This window comes from Podospora anserina, chromosome 6 (genome assembly GCF_000226545.1).
Source record: "Podospora anserina S mat+ genomic DNA chromosome 6, supercontig 2".
Classification (NCBI taxonomy): domain Eukaryota; kingdom Fungi; phylum Ascomycota; class Sordariomycetes; order Sordariales; family Podosporaceae; genus Podospora; species Podospora anserina.
Window position 1 is genome coordinate 1,365,365 of NW_001914857.1, and position 18,387 is coordinate 1,383,751.

The 18,387-nt window shown below is 52.7% G+C and overlaps 4 protein-coding genes across 4 annotated transcripts, besides 1 other annotated feature; 3 read left to right on the plus strand and 1 right to left on the minus strand.

The window, feature by feature from the left end:
• Positions 1–322: 322 nt before the first annotated feature.
• On the plus strand, positions 323–3,559 carry PODANS_6_2720 (uncharacterized protein; the record flags this gene model as incomplete). Its single annotated transcript, XM_001910188.1, has 3 exons — positions 323–662; positions 724–2,702; positions 2,846–3,559. The coding sequence occupies 3 exons, from the start codon at positions 323–325 to the stop codon at positions 3,557–3,559; spliced, it is 3,033 nt and encodes a 1,010-aa protein (XP_001910223.1).
• Positions 3,560–4,960: 1,401 nt separating this feature from the next.
• On the minus strand, positions 4,961–7,483 carry PODANS_6_2710 (uncharacterized protein; the record flags this gene model as incomplete). Its single annotated transcript, XM_001910189.1, has 4 exons — positions 4,961–5,070; positions 5,134–6,801; positions 6,855–7,276; positions 7,389–7,483. The coding sequence occupies 4 exons, from the start codon at positions 7,481–7,483 to the stop codon at positions 4,961–4,963; spliced, it is 2,295 nt and encodes a 764-aa protein (XP_001910224.1).
• A 1,208-nt stretch (positions 7,484–8,691) lies between these two features.
• On the plus strand, positions 8,692–12,450 carry PODANS_6_2700 (uncharacterized protein; the record flags this gene model as incomplete). Its single annotated transcript, XM_001910190.1, has 1 exon — positions 8,692–12,450. The coding sequence occupies one exon, from the start codon at positions 8,692–8,694 to the stop codon at positions 12,448–12,450; it is 3,759 nt and encodes a 1,252-aa protein (XP_001910225.1).
• Positions 12,451–12,865: 415 nt separating this feature from the next.
• Positions 12,866–12,950, plus strand: a tRNA (tRNA-Ala).
• A 1,769-nt stretch (positions 12,951–14,719) lies between these two features.
• On the plus strand, positions 14,720–16,610 carry PODANS_6_2690 (uncharacterized protein; the record flags this gene model as incomplete). Its single annotated transcript, XM_001910191.1, has 2 exons — positions 14,720–16,418; positions 16,477–16,610. 2 exons carry the CDS (start codon positions 14,720–14,722, stop codon positions 16,608–16,610), a joined length of 1,833 nt encoding a protein of 610 aa, XP_001910226.1.
• Positions 16,611–18,387: the final 1,777 nt, after the last annotated feature.

Below are 18,387 nucleotides of genomic sequence, written 5' to 3' on the forward strand. Positions count from 1 at the left end.
CCCTACACAGGCGGTGAACACTTGCCCTTCTTCACCCGATAACGCCGCCGGACCTTTTCGTTTCCGATGCTCGACCTCCACACGGCACGCGGGATGCCAAGCTCCAAGCTCCAATCCCTGCCACCCCGCCGAGACCCCTGTACGACGCCAACCGCAACGACTGCATTGACAGCCGCGGACGCATCACCAGAAACCGACGACATCGACACAATGGAGCACCGCCACGATGCATGACTGATGAATTACATGTCCCCTTATCAACGAGAGATTCTAGTATAATACCAGTCTCCGATAGAGCAGAAGTCATCGCGACATCGGCGCCATGGCTGACATCGAGCGAGAGCGGGCCGTTCTCGACTTCTACCAAATATCATCGCTGAAACCTGAAACGCTGGTCCAGTGGCCAACAGAGAAAGACCGCGACAGCGACGCCTCCGAAGATGAGAGTGTCAAGAAAAAGGCGAACAGGAGGAAGTCGAGATACCAGGCATTGGAAAGGGCTGTGAGCACCAGGAGTAGCTTCGTCCCTGGTTCTGAGACTTCAGGGAGTGGTGTTGCGAATTTGGTGCAGCGAGACGAGCCAGACCCCCTAGGGTCAACTGACAGTGTTGTTCGGACATTGAAACAGCTGGGGGTTCCTCTTCAAGATGACTTGAAGCTTCGTAAGTTTGTAGGATATCGTGTTTTTGATATACCAAGATACTTACTTGGACATGTTCTCAGGCAACCGATTCCTCCTCTCCTCGACGACCTTCTCCCCAGCGCTCTTCCTATCCCAAATGCACGCCACAGCCGATACCCAATCCCTCCTCAACGGTCTAGACATACTGTCTCGATCGATCGACCAAAAATCCGCCTCTTTGAAAGTGCTCGTCGAATCCAATTTTGAGCGCTTCGTCCGCGCCAAAGCCACCATCGACAATGTCTACAAAGAAATGAAATACCGCGGGGTTGATCCCACGCCGCCTCGGGCCAGGGCGCACTCTCGACATGCCAGCAGGAATAGTTTTCGGAGTGGCAGCGGTGCGCCCATGACGAGCCCCCTGAACCCTGCGACGGACCCTAGAAAGAAGAACGCTTTGGCGAAAGAAAGCGAGTACGGTATTTTGGGTATCAAAGCGCCATTGCTTGATGTATCGGCCAAGGCAGAGGAGGTTTGGGGGCCAGCTCTCGGTGGCCGGGAGAAGGAAGAGCATTTGAAAACTGTGGTCTCGTCGCTGGATAGCTACAAGGAGTATGTTGAGATCAGTGCAGCTATCGCTGACAGCATCAAGCGCAATGATCATGAATCATTGGTGGAGGAATACACAAAAGCGAGAAGATTTGCCGAACAAGCAAAGCAGCTTGCGCAGGAACTCGAGGGGTCGCAGCCAGATGAGGACCAGGTGTATCGTATCGTACTGGCAGCGCGCATGTGGCATGACGTGGAGGAACAAATCAGCAACCTCAAACGTGATATCTGGAGGAGCTTGGTATCTCCATACAACATGGCAAAGCCAGACTCTGGGAAGTCGGGTGACCAGCATATGGAACTGATCACCCTCCTCCTGGAGCTCGGTGTGGAAGACAACCCCATCTGGGTGTGGCTGCTCAGTCGTTACGACTACTTGAAGAGCAAGATTCAGTCGACGACGGAGCGGTCCAAGGTCGAGATTGAGATCCTGAGGCGCCGTCTTGCCAATTCTGAGAAGCCGAGCCCTCAGACGATTGCTTCTCATATGCGAACTCTTGGACGTCAATCCCTCGAATCAAAGACTAAAACCTTTGACTCCCCTGACATTGCCGAGTTGTGGGAGCTCAACGTGGCTTATATGAGCAACTTGCTCTCCTCTCAGGGGATTTTGGGAGAGGTTCTCGAGTTTTGGCAGACGGTTCAGGGGTTTATTGAGGGGAAGACGCAGAGGAGCTTGCCGGTTGGGTATAGAGGCGAGTCGAAGGAGCATCATCGGTTGTCTCAACAGGGCACGGTTGATCTCCAGAAGGGCGCTGTGGAACTGGTCAGTTTGATTCGGGAGAGTGTGTTGATGTTTTTTGCTGGGCCTCCGCCAGAGGATATCTCGTTGCTGTTCTCGCCTATGCCGCAGACGCCGAGCACGCCGGGGTATGGTGGGAATTTGACACCGCGAGACCCGAGGTTCAATCTTGATCCGAATAATATCCCGCCACCGTCGCCGAGGAGAGGGGAGGCTTGGGAGAAGTTTGCGTTTTGGCCGCCGTGGTCTAATTCGTTGAGTGGTGTTCACTACCTCGCTCGGATGTTGGTTCTTGTTGGTGCGGCGGCGTGCGATATGGCTTCTATTGAACCGGTCGGGCAGGGAGATGCAGCCGAAGTCGAGCGGGTTAAGACCCTGGTTGGCGTGGCAAGGGAACGATGCGTGACTGCGTTGTGCGCGGCGTGGAACAGGGACGCCGAAAACATCAAGTACGTGGAGGACTGGAACAGGTCCCCGGACAGAAAAGAGGTGACCAAGATGCCTGCCAGTTTCAAGGCGTTTGAGGGGGCGTTGTTGGCGGGTATGCAGAACATTCTCTACATCTCGGAAGCTATGGACAAACCGGGTGCTGGGGAGATTGTTCTGCCTCCGCCGCCGAAGCTGTTGCAGATGGTTAGAAGCCAGTATGTGACGACGCTGTACAAGGCGCTGAGCGGGATGGTGGAGAATGCGGAAAGGCCGGTGAAGAAGGCGGATGATGAGTGGACGGTGGATGTGGATGGGTATGTGCTCGTTAGCAGTGCTGCTGCGCCTAGGGCGTCGACGGCGGTGGGAGGGAGTACGATTGATGCTGGTGATCGGGTATGTTTATTTTTCCCCCTCTATATCCATGAAGTCACTGACCGCAGTAGAACGTCCGCATGCTATTAACCCTCTCCAACCTCTCGGCCCTCCGCACCGAAATCGTCCCCGACCTCAACACCCAGTTTGAAAACGCGTTTAGCGTCAAACTCACCGATGAGACAAAAACCATCCGTGACGTCCTCAGTCAAATCGATGCTCGGCTCTTCCAATCCTACACCCGCCCCGCCATTGAGACACTGAAACGCATCATCCGCGCCGGAGTGTCGGATCCAAACTGGGCGCCCTCCTCCCCGTCCCGGCCAAAAGAAGTCCGTCCTTATGTCTACGAGGCGCTCCTGTCTCTCGTCCTCGTCCACACTCAGGTATCGACCACAGCCGCGACATTGACCTCCCAGGTCCTGTCTTATCTGCTCGAACAAGCCTCGAAGGAACTGCTGGAAGCTTTCAAGTCGAGGCAGCGGTATAACCTTGAAGCACTGATGCAAGCAACATTGGATGTTGAGTTTGTGGCGCAGACGCTGAGCCATTACACTACTGACCGGGCAAGCGAGCTCCAGAGCCAGATTTATCAGGAGTTGGATGGGAGGACAGATAATGAGGCTAGGGCGAGGTTGCAGGGGGAGTTGCCGGAGATGAGGGCAGTTCTGAAGAGGTTGAGGGAGGCGAGTAAGAGCGAGTTTGCTTGTTTTAGGAAGCCTAAGAGGCCGGTAGGAAATGGGTTGGAGAGGAGGGAGACCGGGGGGAGTGTGGGGAGTTTGTGAGGAACGTTTTATGGATATTGAACTAAGGATCATTTCAGCAGAGCAGGTTAGGCATGTTAGTTGGGGATTTTCAGGGGGGGTTATGTTGGAAGAGAGAAGGAAAGTAGGTTATGGGAGTTAGTTTGGTGGTTAGATGTTTTGATAAGTCAGAGTGGTTTTGAAGAAGAATGTCTTTTGTGTGATCTTGGGCGTTGTTGTAAGTTGGGATATTGGAACGAGAAACTAGGAATGATACGCAAGAGAACCTGAGATAATAGACAAGCAAAGCCGGGACAAAGTTGGGATCGTATGCAGGAAAACCTCGGGTTATGCTTGGATAAATTCTTTCCATGTGTTTGGACTGTAAGGACAGACAGGCAAGTTCAGCTGTATCAAATAAGAGAGAGAGAGAAACCCTTTCCAAAGCGCCCTATCTATGTTTCCAGCACCCCCCCCCCCCCCCCCTCCGCCAATGATTTGTAGATCATATGCTTTTACTTTTAAATATGCTGCTCCTTTCAATATTGGTGAGATAAGTGGTCATCTTTACTTGGTCAAAGACATGTGTTAAAAGAGACGGAATAGTGACAAACATCTCTGGGAACGTGATCGCCAGATGAGTAAATATATATAGCGCCGTCCGTTAAAGCGATCCGTGGAAAAAAAAACGAAGTAAAAAAACAGCAAAGCAGCAAAGAAAAGGGCCTGCAAGTAGGCCTAAGATTGCAAATCCAATATAAATAACCAGGGCGTCTTGAAAGGTCATCTCGTCAGCAAATCTGGTTGCTTCTACATTAATGTGAAGATAAGAGTGTTCATCAGTGCCTGCGTATCTCATACCTCATGCTTTAACACATTGTGTACAAGAAAAAAACAGATATCTTCATTTTTATACTTGGGTATTTTTTGGTCTATTGAACCATCCGTATCAGCGCCGGAGAAAATCACCTCCTACTCCTTCCCACTTCCCTGCTGGATTTCGTCGACAACACCCCAAGTCATACAGTAACTCCATCATTATCTTTCATTTCCGCTTACTCCCTCCCAGCCTCCTGCAAAACTCCCCATTCATTGTAGTCGTACAGTACGCTTGGTACATGTTGTGTGGTGAAATATATATGTCGTGTGCTTTTTTTAGGGTTTTGCGCTTTTGGTGTTTTTGTGATTTGGTATCCGACAGCGTAAGAAATATAATGTCCGGTTTGTGTTGTTTGATTCCCCCCAACTGTCCAGGTGCAGGTATCCATTCGAGCTCATGTCAAAAAGCCCTCCCATCACTCCAACTCCCGCCTTTCGCTTCCAAGCAAGACAAAGCCAGATTAAATAGATCATCAACTGGGCAAACAAAAACAATGTTGGCCCGACATCTCTGAGAAATGAAAAAAAAAGCCATGTTGATGTTTAGTGCCTCCATCCAGCCCTCTAGTCTGAGGATGGTGGCAAGAGAAGCGTGGAGCAAAAGAGAAGCTCAAATGATCGGGGGTCCGTCGGCGAGAAGTTCGGTTGGTCTTGTTTGGCTTTTACTGTAGCAACTGTACGTCATGACATGTTAGTTTCCCATCCATTGAACCAGAGAGAGCAAAAAAGGTGCTTACAGTCCAAGTCAATGGCCTCAAAATAGGCCTGGATCAACGGGTTCGCATCATCAGTCACCAACTTCCCATCAGACTCCCGACGTGATGTGCGTGGAAGCGCTTTACGAATCCCTAGCAACATGTGCAACAGCTCGGCGATGACGGAGCCCTGCTGGGCGAAGCTGCCTGGGTCCTTCTCGAGCGGCCACTGGCCCCTTAGGTTCGGCTGTTCCCAAGCCCGGAAAGCCCAGATGGACTTTTCCACGCAATTGAGCAAGATCAAAACGGCAAAATACATGTTGTAGTCAATCTTGACTTTGCTGTCTTGCAGCACACGCTGCATGCCAGTCAACAGCGCTTTGCTAGTGGCCGCTGCTTTTCTCTCTGTGGCCGCGGCAAGCTGAAGACAGATTGTATGGAACAATTCGCCATCTGTCTCTTCCTTGATGATCCTGGGCTGAAGCTCGTTCTCCCCGTTCTTGACGGTGATGGTCCACTGTCGCTCGCGATCCAGTATTTCAACCAGACCCCACAACTCAAGGGACTTCTTGAGAAGCTCATCATTGGTTCTTGTCGCAACGTCGACGGCAGTCTGCAAAGTAATGCGCATAAACTGTGATGGCTCGCGCCGAATCATTTCTGGCAAGACCTCGCGCATGTACGTCTCCACTCGAGCAGGAACGTCTTGGTTGTCGTTGTCAAGCATGGCGATGTGGTAGCTGGAGGGATGGTCTTCTGCTATGCTTGCATCAAGCAGCTTCCCCTCCGCATCCCTCTCAGGCTCGCTCTGTAGAACGAGCAGCTGAAGTCGAGACTCGTAGTCCGGGAAATGACAAGCTTCAATGAAGATTCCATGGTGTTGAAGAGCCACAGTATGCTTGATCCCATTTACCCGGGCCTGGGCGAGGACTATTTGTACTCCGGCAGAGTACAGGTCCAACTGTTCTGAGAACTTGGTGCGCACGCACCCATTGCGCCACACGCGAGGTGATAGCACTTTGCGACAGGTATCACAGGGCGAACCCTGAGAGCACGTCTTTCGCAGCACGCGGCAACGAATGCAGGCTCCAATCTTGCGGACTTCCTGGACCTCCTTTCTCCTGTCAGGGTTGAACCGAGCGCGAGAATGTCGCGACTTGGCACCATTGGCGGTGTCGAGGCGGAACCCTCCCTTCGCGTGGGGCGCAGGAGGTTGAGGCAACGGGCTGTTCGGAGGCATCTGAAAAGAAGCCGCCGCGTAGTTGCCATCTACCCAAGCCGGCGCATCGCTCGTTACCGGAATCATAGGAGCATTGGGTATGGTAGTGACTGGAATTCCAGAACTCTGGATCAGGGACTCGGGAAGCGCAGGCGGTGTGGGCGTCGGCGGTGGTTGGTCCTCCAGCCCAGACTGCTCAGGGGTCGAGATATTGCTGTTCTCGGCTACGGCAGCAGCTACGGCAGCAGCAGCAGCCGCGGCCACAGCGGCTGTATTCGCTTGACTCGCAGCCTCTGTCACGGCCGCAACAGTCGCCTCATCGGCTAGAAGCTCGGGATCCAGGAATGCTGGGTGCAGGCGAGCAGTCGCAGCAGCAGCCATTGAAATGTTGGCAGAATCGGTATTGGCTTCATTTTCTGCGCGTAGTATTTCTTGGAGTCGCTCGTCGGTAATGAGGCCTCTGTCGCCGGCGTTCGGCGACGGCGGCTCAACTGAGAATGGCGGTCAGCAAAGCATCTCCCCAACATTTTGTTGCAAAACCCACCCTTCGGGTCTTTCTGCGCGCCAATGTCCTGATTCAACGGCGGATTGTCAAAATTGAATTGATCTTGCATATCAAAGCGTTCTCCAGGCTGTGCAGTCCCCAAATGGGTATTTGGGATTGCGCCCGTCATCTGGCCGCGATCGTCATTCTTCTCATTCAAGTCGATTTGTCTCGAGACCTCAGCCAGCACTCCAAGAGCAGTCCAGTCGCGCGACGTCATAGGAAGGTCGACCGAAGAGCCATCGGAGACCTGGGGGTGAGCATGAGCCTGCTGGCTCTGCTGGAATGTCTTGGATGCATGGCCCATCCCCGAGAGGGTGAGCAACGCGCTGACTCGATCGGCTTCGCTGATGGCAGGGCATTTCTTGGTGAGATGGCTCGTCAGGCTGTCAAGGCGACCGCGAGGGAAGTGTTCACCACATCTGCATTGATTCCACGAGAGAGAGTTAGCAATTGAACATTGGACGGCGAGGTCAGTGTGTCGCAATATAAAGGCGGTCGGGTCTGGCGGTGGCCGGTAGGCGGTGGGCTTACGATTTGCAGGTATGAGGGTAGCGATTGCTCTGGTCCTGCAACTTGGGTCCTCTTTCGAAGTATTGCAGAATCAGGGCATTAGGCCGTCTGCCCATTGTCGCGATCAAACGGCCGGCCGGGCGGTCTGTGGGGCGAAAGCTATATACGTGCGGTGACGGTTTACAGCGAGAGTCGGAGAGGGGTCTTTTGGTGATGTGAAAATACTGCCGGTTTAAAAAAGTTGGCGGTCAGAAGGTTTGGTCGTCCAGTCCTTGCCGTGTTGGGATGGGTGCTCAGCCCAGCCAGCCCAGTGGGTCTAGTGGGTCACGTGGCTGGCCCGACTGCCGGGTTCACCAGCCACACTCACTACGGTAATACAGCACGGATTGAAATGCTCCGGTAATACGAAGAAAAGTAGCACACCAAGACCAGATTATCCGTCTGGGACTTCTAGGAAGTATCAATTCCCAAGATGCCAAGTAAATATCCAAGAAAGTCTGTCATCACGAGCCTACCCCTCTAGGCATGAGGTCAACACACACCTGTTAATGAACTGCGGCATCCACACGGGTAAATATCGCTGTATGGTGTGTAACGAATTACCTGCATGCCGGTCATCAAAAAAGAATTCCCCTACCCCGGTTGGCATCCCGCCCGTCGGGTTCTTGGCAGGCGTCAGTTAACGATGACATGAAGCCTAGTTGCTGGGGTCCCATTGTGTGCTGGACTGTGCTGTGCTGCGCTGTTCTGGCATATGAAGCATGCGGACGCCTCGGGGCACACACGCAGGCGGCATCCTCAAAACCCCGATTGCTCAGCCTCCTCCTCCCATGGATCACCGTCCACATCCACAGCTATCTATTTGTGTTCCGTTCCTGAGAAGCCGACCGTCTCACCTTCCGGGCCCTCAGTGACCTCACCATGTGTGAACACCCCCTTTATAACAAGGGCACGCTAGAAAGGATAAGCTTTAATTAGCTAACTGAGCTCCATCTCCCACAACACCATCCCAGTATTGCAACCAGCCAAACCGGATCCAGAACATTTTCAGTGCCCTTCTCGAACAAATCTCGCCTCTTGCAACTACATTCCCTCAAGTCTCAGCACCAGTGTCGTCCTGCCAACTCAGCACATTGGCTCACTTGGCTCATGATCGGACCAATGTTCTCATGAAAATACTGTGTACCCGAAGACCAACACAATCTTTACCGAACCTTCCGTCTGTTTGATACGGCAACTTTCGCTACCTTGGGCCGATGATCTACGTCACATATTTCCTACCGATTTGACGCGCAGTCATAGTCACGGGCAAAACAAAACAACGATGCTTCTCCTCCACCAATCCGGCAGCGTCAAGATTGGCGAGGTGGTGCGCTACACAGTCACTTACACCCCCTCGGCAGATCGCATCCTCCCATCGCCAGAGTTCCTGTACTTGCGCATCAAGAATACTTGTGCCATTGCTCTTCGCGCAGCCTTCGTTCACGGTCCTTACACACTCTCGGTTGCCGCCTACCCATCCCATTTCGATCCGAACGAGAAGTTTGAAGAGCCTCGTCGCTATGGCGTCCCCGAGTTCGAACCAATGCTCAAGGCCGGCGCGGCCTGGAACTGCCACTTGGTAGTGCCCGACAATATCAGACAGTCTGCCGGTGAAGGATGCAGTCAACATGGATACCTTGGGAAAGGTCCAGAGTACGACGGGGAGAGTGTATCTTGGATCATCGAGGTTGCGTCGCAAGTGGTTTTTTCGACTTCGGCGGCTGTGCACTACGAAGTTCTGTTGGCACGAGACGAGAAATCGTTGAACCTGGGCTCTGTTGTACCTGTAATAGGAGGTCAGTCACAAGCACCACAGCCAGGGCGGGTCAGCGACTTCCAACAGAGTGCGGGTGCTATCAAGGACCATCCGGCGCAACAAAAAGGTGTTTTCTCCAGGGCAGTCCACCTGAAAGTTGAGGATACAGCAAGTTTGTGGAACACGCCCCAGCTTCCAGGATGGGACGACATAGGTTGGCTACGGGCAAGGAGCGAAGGAGGAGCTGATGCCCCAGTAGAGCCTGTGATGGCCAGTGGCAAGCCCGAAGACAGGCGCCCCAGACGGTCATTCAAACAGAGAAAGGTCCATCTCGTGATTCTCACACACGGCCTGCACAGCAATCTGGGCGCCGATATGTTGTTTTTGAAGGAAAGCATAGATGCTGGAGTCAAAAAGGCCAAAGCGGATGCCAAAGCCCGAAAAGCCCGAGAGCGGGCAGCCAAGAAGAAAGAAGCAACGCCTGCCGGGGCAGACACTGAAGGAAAAGCTAATACCGAAATCCCCGAGTCAGTGGGCGAGGAAAATAAGGATGAAGATGAGGAGGACGAGGACGACGAGGAAGTCGTAGTACGCGGATATTCTGGGAATGCAACAAGGACAGAAAGAGGTATCAAATACTTGGGCAAACGGTTGGCAAGACATATTTTGTCCATGACTTATCCAGACCAGCCCTGTCTCCCAACCGCGAAAGCAGCTTCGGAAGCAATCGCTGCCACACTCAAGGCAAGCTCTCAGAAAAAGAATGGCGGCGAAGAGGCCCACAAACACAGTACAATCCACCATGCTCCATCTCCGAGCAATCGACTCTACAAGTTCACCAAGATCAGTTTTATCGGCCATTCACTTGGTGGTCTTGTACAAACCTACGCTGTTGCTTATATTCAGAAACATTCACCGCAGTTCTTTGACCTGATCGAACCTATCAATTTTATCGCCATGGCCACACCCTTCCTCGGGCTGAATCACGAGAATCCCCTGTACGTCAAATTCGCTTTGGATTTTGGTCTTGTTGGAAGGACAGGCCAAGACTTGGGTCTCACTTGGAGAGCTCCAACGATTGCGAGAAATGGTTGGGGTGCACTCGTGGGCAATCTTGGGGAACAAGCACACAAACGGGTGTATGGCGAACATCAGCCGGAGTCCAAACCTCTGCTCCGTATCCTGCCCACCGGACCAGCACACAAAGCATTGAAAAAATTCCGAAACCGAACCGTCTACTCAAACGTGGTAAATGACGGAATTGTACCGCTTAGAACTAGCTGCCTCTTGTTTCTCGATTGGCAGGGCCTGGGACGGGTGGAAAAGGCACGAAGAGAAGTCGGCTTGGTCGAAGCTGTTGTACAAGCCGGGTGGGCAGAATTAACAGGCGCAAATGTCACCACTCCACGACTTGCACCATGGTCACCAGAAAACAACGAAAAAGAAGAGGCCAACGAGACGGGCAAAACCACACCTACAGACACAGAGGAGCTTCTTGAAGTGCCTCAGCCACCGACTAATGCCATGTTGGAGGATGATCGACAGAGTCTGAGATCTGCTGTCGTCAGCCCTTTTCAAGAACAACCGGCTTCTGCAGACTTGCAACAGCTGTCAAATTCGACGACAAACACTTCCAACCCCTTATCTGGCCTGTTCAACTTCTTCCGGACCGAAAGCCCCAAGCCCCAACCGCCCCCCTCCCCGAAGATAAATAAGATTTATCAACGAAGTCAGACTCTCAAGGTTGAGAGCGGCTCTACCTCTCTGTCGGTTACCTCTTCGTCCACGTCTAAAGTGACAAGTGGGACTGAGCTTGGAGATGATGCGGAGGGCCTGACAGCACCACCAAGAACATCAATTTTTGAGTCGGCCGGTGACTTGCTTAACCCAAAATTACCAACCGTTGAGTATCTCATCGATCCATCAAAGCGGCACCGAACCATCTTCCATGACAGAATCTACCACCCATCCGATATCCCTCCACCGCCAGTCAAGGACCGGACGTCGACTCTCCAGATCCGCCGTCGCTCTCTCTCTCGGTCCAGTAGGACGGCCCTGAGCGAGAGCAACTCCCCTCTCGGATCTCCAGGCATTCAGCACAAGGACACTGGCCTTTCTCAGCAGTCGGAACAGTCCACCAAATCGATGCCAGTAGACTATGAATCTACCGTCAACTCTGCACCCAGCTCGTCCCACGACGAACCAGAAGTGGTCGACTCCTCACAGATGCGAGTTGAAGAAAAGATTGCGCGCGCCTACCATCGCGGTCTGTCCTGGCGAAAGGTTTTGGTGAAACTAGAACCTGACGCGCACAACAACATTGTGGTTCGCCGCATGTTCGCCAACGCTTTCGGCTGGCCGGTCATCCACCATCTCGTACAGTCTCACTTTAGTGACGAAGCTATGGCAAGAGTAAGGGACGAGGACGAGCCAGGTGTGGAAAGAGCCAAAGGGCTAGACCAAAGCGCGGATGAAACAGGCCGGGAAACGAAGGAAACGATTCGTGGTGGTGACCATCGGGGTAGAAACGTCACGGTGCGCGAAGGGGATTCATCTCACGATGACGACATCATCAACGCGGAACGGTACGATGTCGTTCCTGAACTTGCGCCGAGTCCGAGGTCGCCAAGGTCGTTGAGTAGACAGGGGAGCACCAATGCTTTGGGTGTCTTTTCCAGCACGAACCCGACAACCCCAACAACGGCGACGCGACCCCCGATCGATCGATACGACTCCATGTCCTGGAGCGATAGAGACTGGGCAGACAGCGCAGACGAAAGTGATGAGAATGGTGGGGGGGCGAGCTACTGGAGCAGGATGGCTGCTGGGGCAAATGTGAAGAAACCCCAGCCTAGCCCTTCTCACACTCACCCTTTCCCATCCTCCTCTGCTGCCACGACCCCTACCCCGGCGGATCCAAACCCGGGTGGTGGTGGTAATGCTGACAAGAAAGGGAGAACAGTTGCTGTTGCTGCAGGAGGGAGTGTAGAACAGCCGGGACCGTTGACGCCGACGGGGTTTATGATGAGGAGTGTAAGTCCGTTGAGCTGGAATTGGACCGAGAAGATTGTGGGGAGGGGGAAGACGGGGAAGAGGACGAGTAGGAGTTTAAGTCCCGGACGGGGGAATAGTGTGTTGACGACGCCGACGGCTAGTACGCCGGGACTGGGGTTGTTGAGTAGACCTAGTTTGGCGTTGAGTCAGGAGGGGTATTTCCCTGGGCAGGATAGAGGGATGGTGGGGGAGGGGGAGGGGGAGAAGGGGGGGAAGGATAAGGATGTTTGAGGAAGCCCGTAGGAGAGAGGTGGGTTGTATGGCTTGGCAGAGCAGAGCGGTTGTTTGGGAGCCCGGGAGAAGTAGTTTTGGTTTAATAGGCATTATTCTTGAGGCATTGAATAGCATAGGGGATGCCTGAACAGATGTTTTTGCTACATACTTGTGGTGACTTGAGTTCTTGTTGGATTTTGAATGTTCTACGGTTCGGCTTTGGAGTCTTCATCCTTGGCTTTTTACTGGCCTGATTCCAACAACGCATTTCTCAGGTCTGTTGATTCGAGTGATTAGTCACCCGGTCATAAAGCAGCTTCTTTGTTCACCAATCTGGTAGTTGCCGCCCAGGTGTTCGCTTCAGGATTTGAAGAGCCTTTCTCCCTACACAAATGCAAAGATCACCTGATCAACTCACCAAATCACCATAATAGGGCGTGTGGCTCAGTTGGTAGAGCGTTCGCTTAGCATACTCACCTGTATGCGAAAGGTCCTGGGTTCGATTCCCAGCTCGTCCACATCCTTTTGCTGCTTCCCCCCTCTCTTTCACTTGAGGGGGTGGGGCAGGACTTCTTTTTGGCTGATCTGGCAAACCTGGACTTGGGACATGGTGATCATTGCTTGTTTCCTGTTCTTGGGGAGATTTGGTTGTGTGAAACAGTCATCATCATCATCAACCGGGAGTCCGAATAAGAACCGAGTCGTCCGGTTCGGCGACTTTTTGGGTTGGTTGGTCTTTGCGGGAAGCTGGGATGGCCAGTGTTGGGAGCCGGTCACGCAATCCCGAGTGCGGTAGCGAGGTGGTGGGGTTTTTTTGATGTTTTTGTTAGTTTGAGGTTCCAGAGACTGGGAGATGAACGAGGTGTGGGGTTTTTGGGTTCTGGTTCCTGAGGCTAGTAGGTGGTTGAGGTGACTGTCAAGATGTCAAGCCGGACAGAGGTGAAAAAAACGGGCTGACGGGTAAGACCCCGGGTAGGCGGGAAGGGCAAGGGGAAGGGGTGGGGGGTTGTAACCAGGTTTCTCATGTGCTGTGTGTGATTCTGTGATTGATGGGACCTCGTCTGACACCTTGCCTAGCCTTAATTTATGTATGTAGGTATGTATGTATGTATGTATGTATGAAGAGCTGTCGTGGAGGTTCTTCCAGGTTGGGACGGCTGCAGCCGAGTTGACCGCTACTTGCATACCTCTTCTCACCACCCATCGACAGTCAGGGTGCGCCTGGCACTGTGTCGATTGTTTGAAGGTGGGATGAGGGAATGTGTTGTCGACTGCATGACTGAACAGCACCGCCTTGTTGTTGTTTAGCCACGATGGCAGGATATACCCCGGGGAGGTCCCCATGGTATGGACCATTCAAGAAACTCCCAGATGTGCTGGCTAGTTGACAATTACTGTTTTTCGCTTCAGGTTTCTGTTCTTGAAAGTGTCGACAAGAGAGCCATTCGAGAGTGCGGGGTCCACCGGGCGCTGGCACGAAGTTCGGGGTCCTCTCACAGAAAAGAGGATGGGCCCGATTTACGAACGTGGGGAGAGCAGCGTCATCCAATGACAATTACTCCGGGTACGGCGAGCTTCGAGCACCTGCATCCACCTTGGAAGGTCATCGATCCGCGCACTGTGTGCTAAAGCGCCGGTGCACTCCCGCTCCCGGTCCCAGTGGTGGCCTTCCGTCTGGCTTTCTGCTTCCCTCTTCCCACCTCCCACCCAGGCTTCGGGTGGTGCTTTCATCACGCCTTTTTCCTTTTTTTTTCTGGGTTTTTGTCTCCAGTTTTTTCCTGTTTCTCCTATCATTGATTCAGTCACCGTTCTCCTCGGTCTAGGAAGTTCGAGAAACGTACCTCACACGGTGCGCTGTTGTTGTATAAGCTGGAACCACGAAGGGCCCAGGCTCCCTTTGCCCCTCGGAAGGACTGAGTTTATATCTGAAAGATTGATTCACCACGAGTATGCCATCCCGACTTTCCCTCTCTCTTTCTCTTCCCCTTTCTATTGTCTTGCAATTGTTCTGCCCGGCCTGAGCTGTACTTATCCCTGAGATACCCATGTTCAGCCTTTGTTCTCCTCCTGCCCGCTCTTGTACCCCCTCCATTATTTTCATTACCACTGTTTACGGTTCTATACGAACTCAATTACTTCTAATACTTCTGTCACTGCTCCAACAAGCTCGAATCTCGAAGCTAACCAGACCGGGCTCTTCCGTTCCTCCGATAGCTCTGGACATCCATCCCCATCGCCTTATCAACAGACAGACACTTAGGTTGCTCTCTTCCTCAATACCGCTACCATGCATATCCGCGAGATGCTCGCCGATGCCGAAAGGACCGGCGCACCGTCCTTCTCGTTCGAGTACTTCCCGCCCAAGACGACACAGGGTGTCCAGAACCTCTACGACCGCATGGAACGCATGAACAACTTTGGGCCAAAATTCATCGACATCACATGGGGTGCTGGCGGCCGGATTGCCGAACTGACGTGCGAGATGGTGGTACAGGCGCAGACATATCTGGGGCTCGAGACATGCATGCATCTTACCTGCACCGACATGGGCGAGGAGAAGGTCAACGATGCCTTGCGAAAGGCTTACAAGGCTGGGTGCACCAACATTCTGGCTCTGAGAGGTGATCCACCTCGCGAGAAGGAGAAGTGGGAGGCTGCCGAAGGTGGTTTCCGCTACGCACGCGATCTTGTCCAGCACATCCGGAAATCCTACCACGAGCACTTTGACATTGGCGTTGCCGGCTATCCCGAGGGTTGTGACGACAACAAGGACGAGGATCTACTGTTGGATCACTTGAAGGAGAAGGTCGACGCCGGTGCCACATTTATCGTGACTCAGATGTTCTACGATGCCGACAACTTTGTTCGCTGGGTCGGCAAGGTCAGAGCTCGGGGCATCAACGTCCCAATCATTCCCGGCATCATGCCCATTGCCACCTACGCCAGCTTCCTTCGCCGCGCCAATCACATGAACTGCAAGATCCCCGACGAGTGGATGCAGAGACTCGAGCCGGTCAAGAACGACGATGTGGCGGTCAGAGATATCGGGAAGACGCTCGTTGCTGAGCTGTGTCGCAAGATTCTTGCGGCCGGAATTCACCACTTGCACTTTTACACCATGAACTTGGCACAGGCCACCCGCATGGTGTTGGAGGAGCTCGACTGGATGCCATCCCCGGATCGCCCGGTCAAGCAGGCACTCCCCTGGAAGAGGTCTCTTGGCTTGGGTCGCCAGGTCGAGGATGTCCGGCCCATTTTCTGGCGCAATCGCAACAAATCTTACGTTGCTCGCACGCAAGACTGGGACGAGTTCCCCAACGGTCGCTGGGGTGACTCTAGGTCGCCGGCCTTCGGTGAACTGGACGCATATGGTATTGGTCTGACGGGCACCAACGAGCAAAACCGCCAGAAGTGGGGCGAGCCAACTTGCATCCGCGACATCGCCAACCTCTTTGTCCGCTACCTGAAGAAGGAGATTGAGTATCTCCCATGGAGTGAGGCACCAGTCGCCGAAGAGGCCGATTTGATCAAGGACTACCTTCTTGACCTCAACAAGCGGGGTCTGATCACGGTAAATTCTCAGCCGGCTGTCAACGGTGTCAAGTCTACCCATCCAGTACACGGATGGGGTCCATCCAAGGGTTATGTCTACCAGAAGGCCTACCTCGAATTGCTCGTTTCCCCAGAAGTCTACCCAGAGATCAAGAAGCGCATTGAAAACCACCCCGATTTGACGTACCACGCGGTGACCAAGTCTGGCATGCTTGAGACCAATGCTCCATCCGACGCGCCCAACGCCGTAACGTGGGGTGTTTTCCCCGGAAAGGAAATTGTTCAGCCTACTATCGTTGAGCGAATTAGTTTCCTCGCCTGGAAGGACGAAGCGTTCCAGTTGGGATCTGACTGGGCTCGCTGCTATGAGGCTGACACCCCAAGCCGTCTGTTGCTCGAGGACATCATGAAGTCGTGGTACTTGGTGAATATCGGTAAGCTATCTTCTATTTCTTTTTTTGTTGATTTGGTGATACTAACAGTCCTGCACAGTCAACAACGATTTCCACCAAGGAGAGACGCTTTATGAGGTTCTGAACGATCTCCAGGAGCCCAACTTGGACAAGGTCCCGCAACCACCAGCCACCAATGGCGAAGCTGCCAACGGCGTTGAGGCCTCAACATAATGCCTCTTGAAAGGACACGACTCTGAAGTTGAACTTTTAAGGGTCGTGTTTTCTTTTTTCAACACATTTGCATGGTCAAATCTAATTTCAACACAGCGTTGCCAATCATGGCAGCAAAGCCCCTTAATCTTCTCCCATCTTCTGCTTCTGTCGGGGACAAGAGGGAAGACGAGGAGAAAGGAATGCGCATGAAAAATGGTTTAATGAATGAATTTCAACAAGACTCACAGCATTATACAAGAACAGCATTTATCTGGGGCGTTATTTTCAACAATTGATCGTGCATTTTTCTTTTGGACTGTTCGGATTGGGAGTGTGGGAGGGTTGGGGGGGCCGGCGAACAAAACAAACATCACCATCGGGGTTGGGGACTTGATTTTTCAACAAAAATTGGGGCATTCAACTGGCATGGGTGGGATGGTGAGGGAAAAGGAAACAAAGGAAAACTCAAATGGGGGGTTTTTCATGCATTCATGGAGAGATATCTCAACGATACCCAAGAGGAGGAGGACGAGGAGGTAGAGGACAGAGAGAAGGTCACAGGAATTGGAATTCAATTGATGTGCAACAATGCAACAAATAGATATGAAAACTATCCAGTTATATATTTTCGGTCCAAGCTTTACTTTCCTATTTTCAAACTTCAGGCATCGTTGACCCAGGCTTACAATCTCTCTATAACAGAACGAATAGACGAGAAGGTATGTAGGGATGTCTCAGCCCTTTATCCAGCAAGGGCACATACCATTCTTCCCTGTCTTCTTGACCAAGCGTCATCCCTTCTTGAGCCCCTTTTCCACTAAATCTATCTCGACGTTGTAATTCATCCTCCATCCTTGACCCTTCCCTCACCCTAGACGTGATCTCGCTCCCCAGTATGTCTTTTCACTCGTGCCTCGTGTCGCTGTCAGCGGTGACCGGGCTCCAGGGCAGATCCGATGCAAAGCAACGAGCCAAGGCATCCTTTGGGAGCTCCTTCTTCTCCTTCTTGCGATCCTTCTGGGCAGACTTTTTGGTGCTGTCCTGGCCGGAAGAGAAAAGGCTGCCAGTGGAAGTTCTTAGATGGCTTGAAAAGAGCATGCAAAGTGTAAGGGGAGGAAGAGAGCTGACCTTGTTACTTGGGACGCGGACTTTTCGAAAGAGGCAGCATTCTGTCCAATTATCAGTGTACACACTGCGACAAGCGATTCACCACAAACTCGAACTGTCAGAGACATATCCAAGGCACCGCACTGTGTAAAGCAGCTGGCGCGCAGGTCAGAAACCTTGACAAGAATCGTGATTAGCCATCTGACATAGGAATCATGACGTTGAGAGCTAATCACGCTTTCTAACATTGCGGGGCTGGCAGCCCCGCAGTGTGATGGATTCGTAAGTTCGGAAATCATCCCTAGAGCTCGACATGCATCACCACTAACAGAGCATCCTTGACCTGCAATCCTCTCCAACGTCCTCTCCAAGGGTCTCGTCGCGGAGAGGATGCCTCTAGGTTTTCTTGGTTTGGGTGTTGGACGAGGAGGAAGGGTTTTGCAGATGCCTCGGTGGAGGGCTGGTGTATGTCTGGATCTGGGGGCGTGTCTGACTGATTATTGTATTGAGTGAGGCCTCTTGTGGATGGCCACACTTTTATTCAACTTAATTGTGGCTACAAGCTTGACTGTTGTGCGAGGCGGCGATGAGCCAACCCAGCCCACATGGAGACAACCTACGGAAGAGATGAATCCAACACAATCGGTACATGGGACAGCTAGGAAGGATTAGCCTTCACTACTATGTT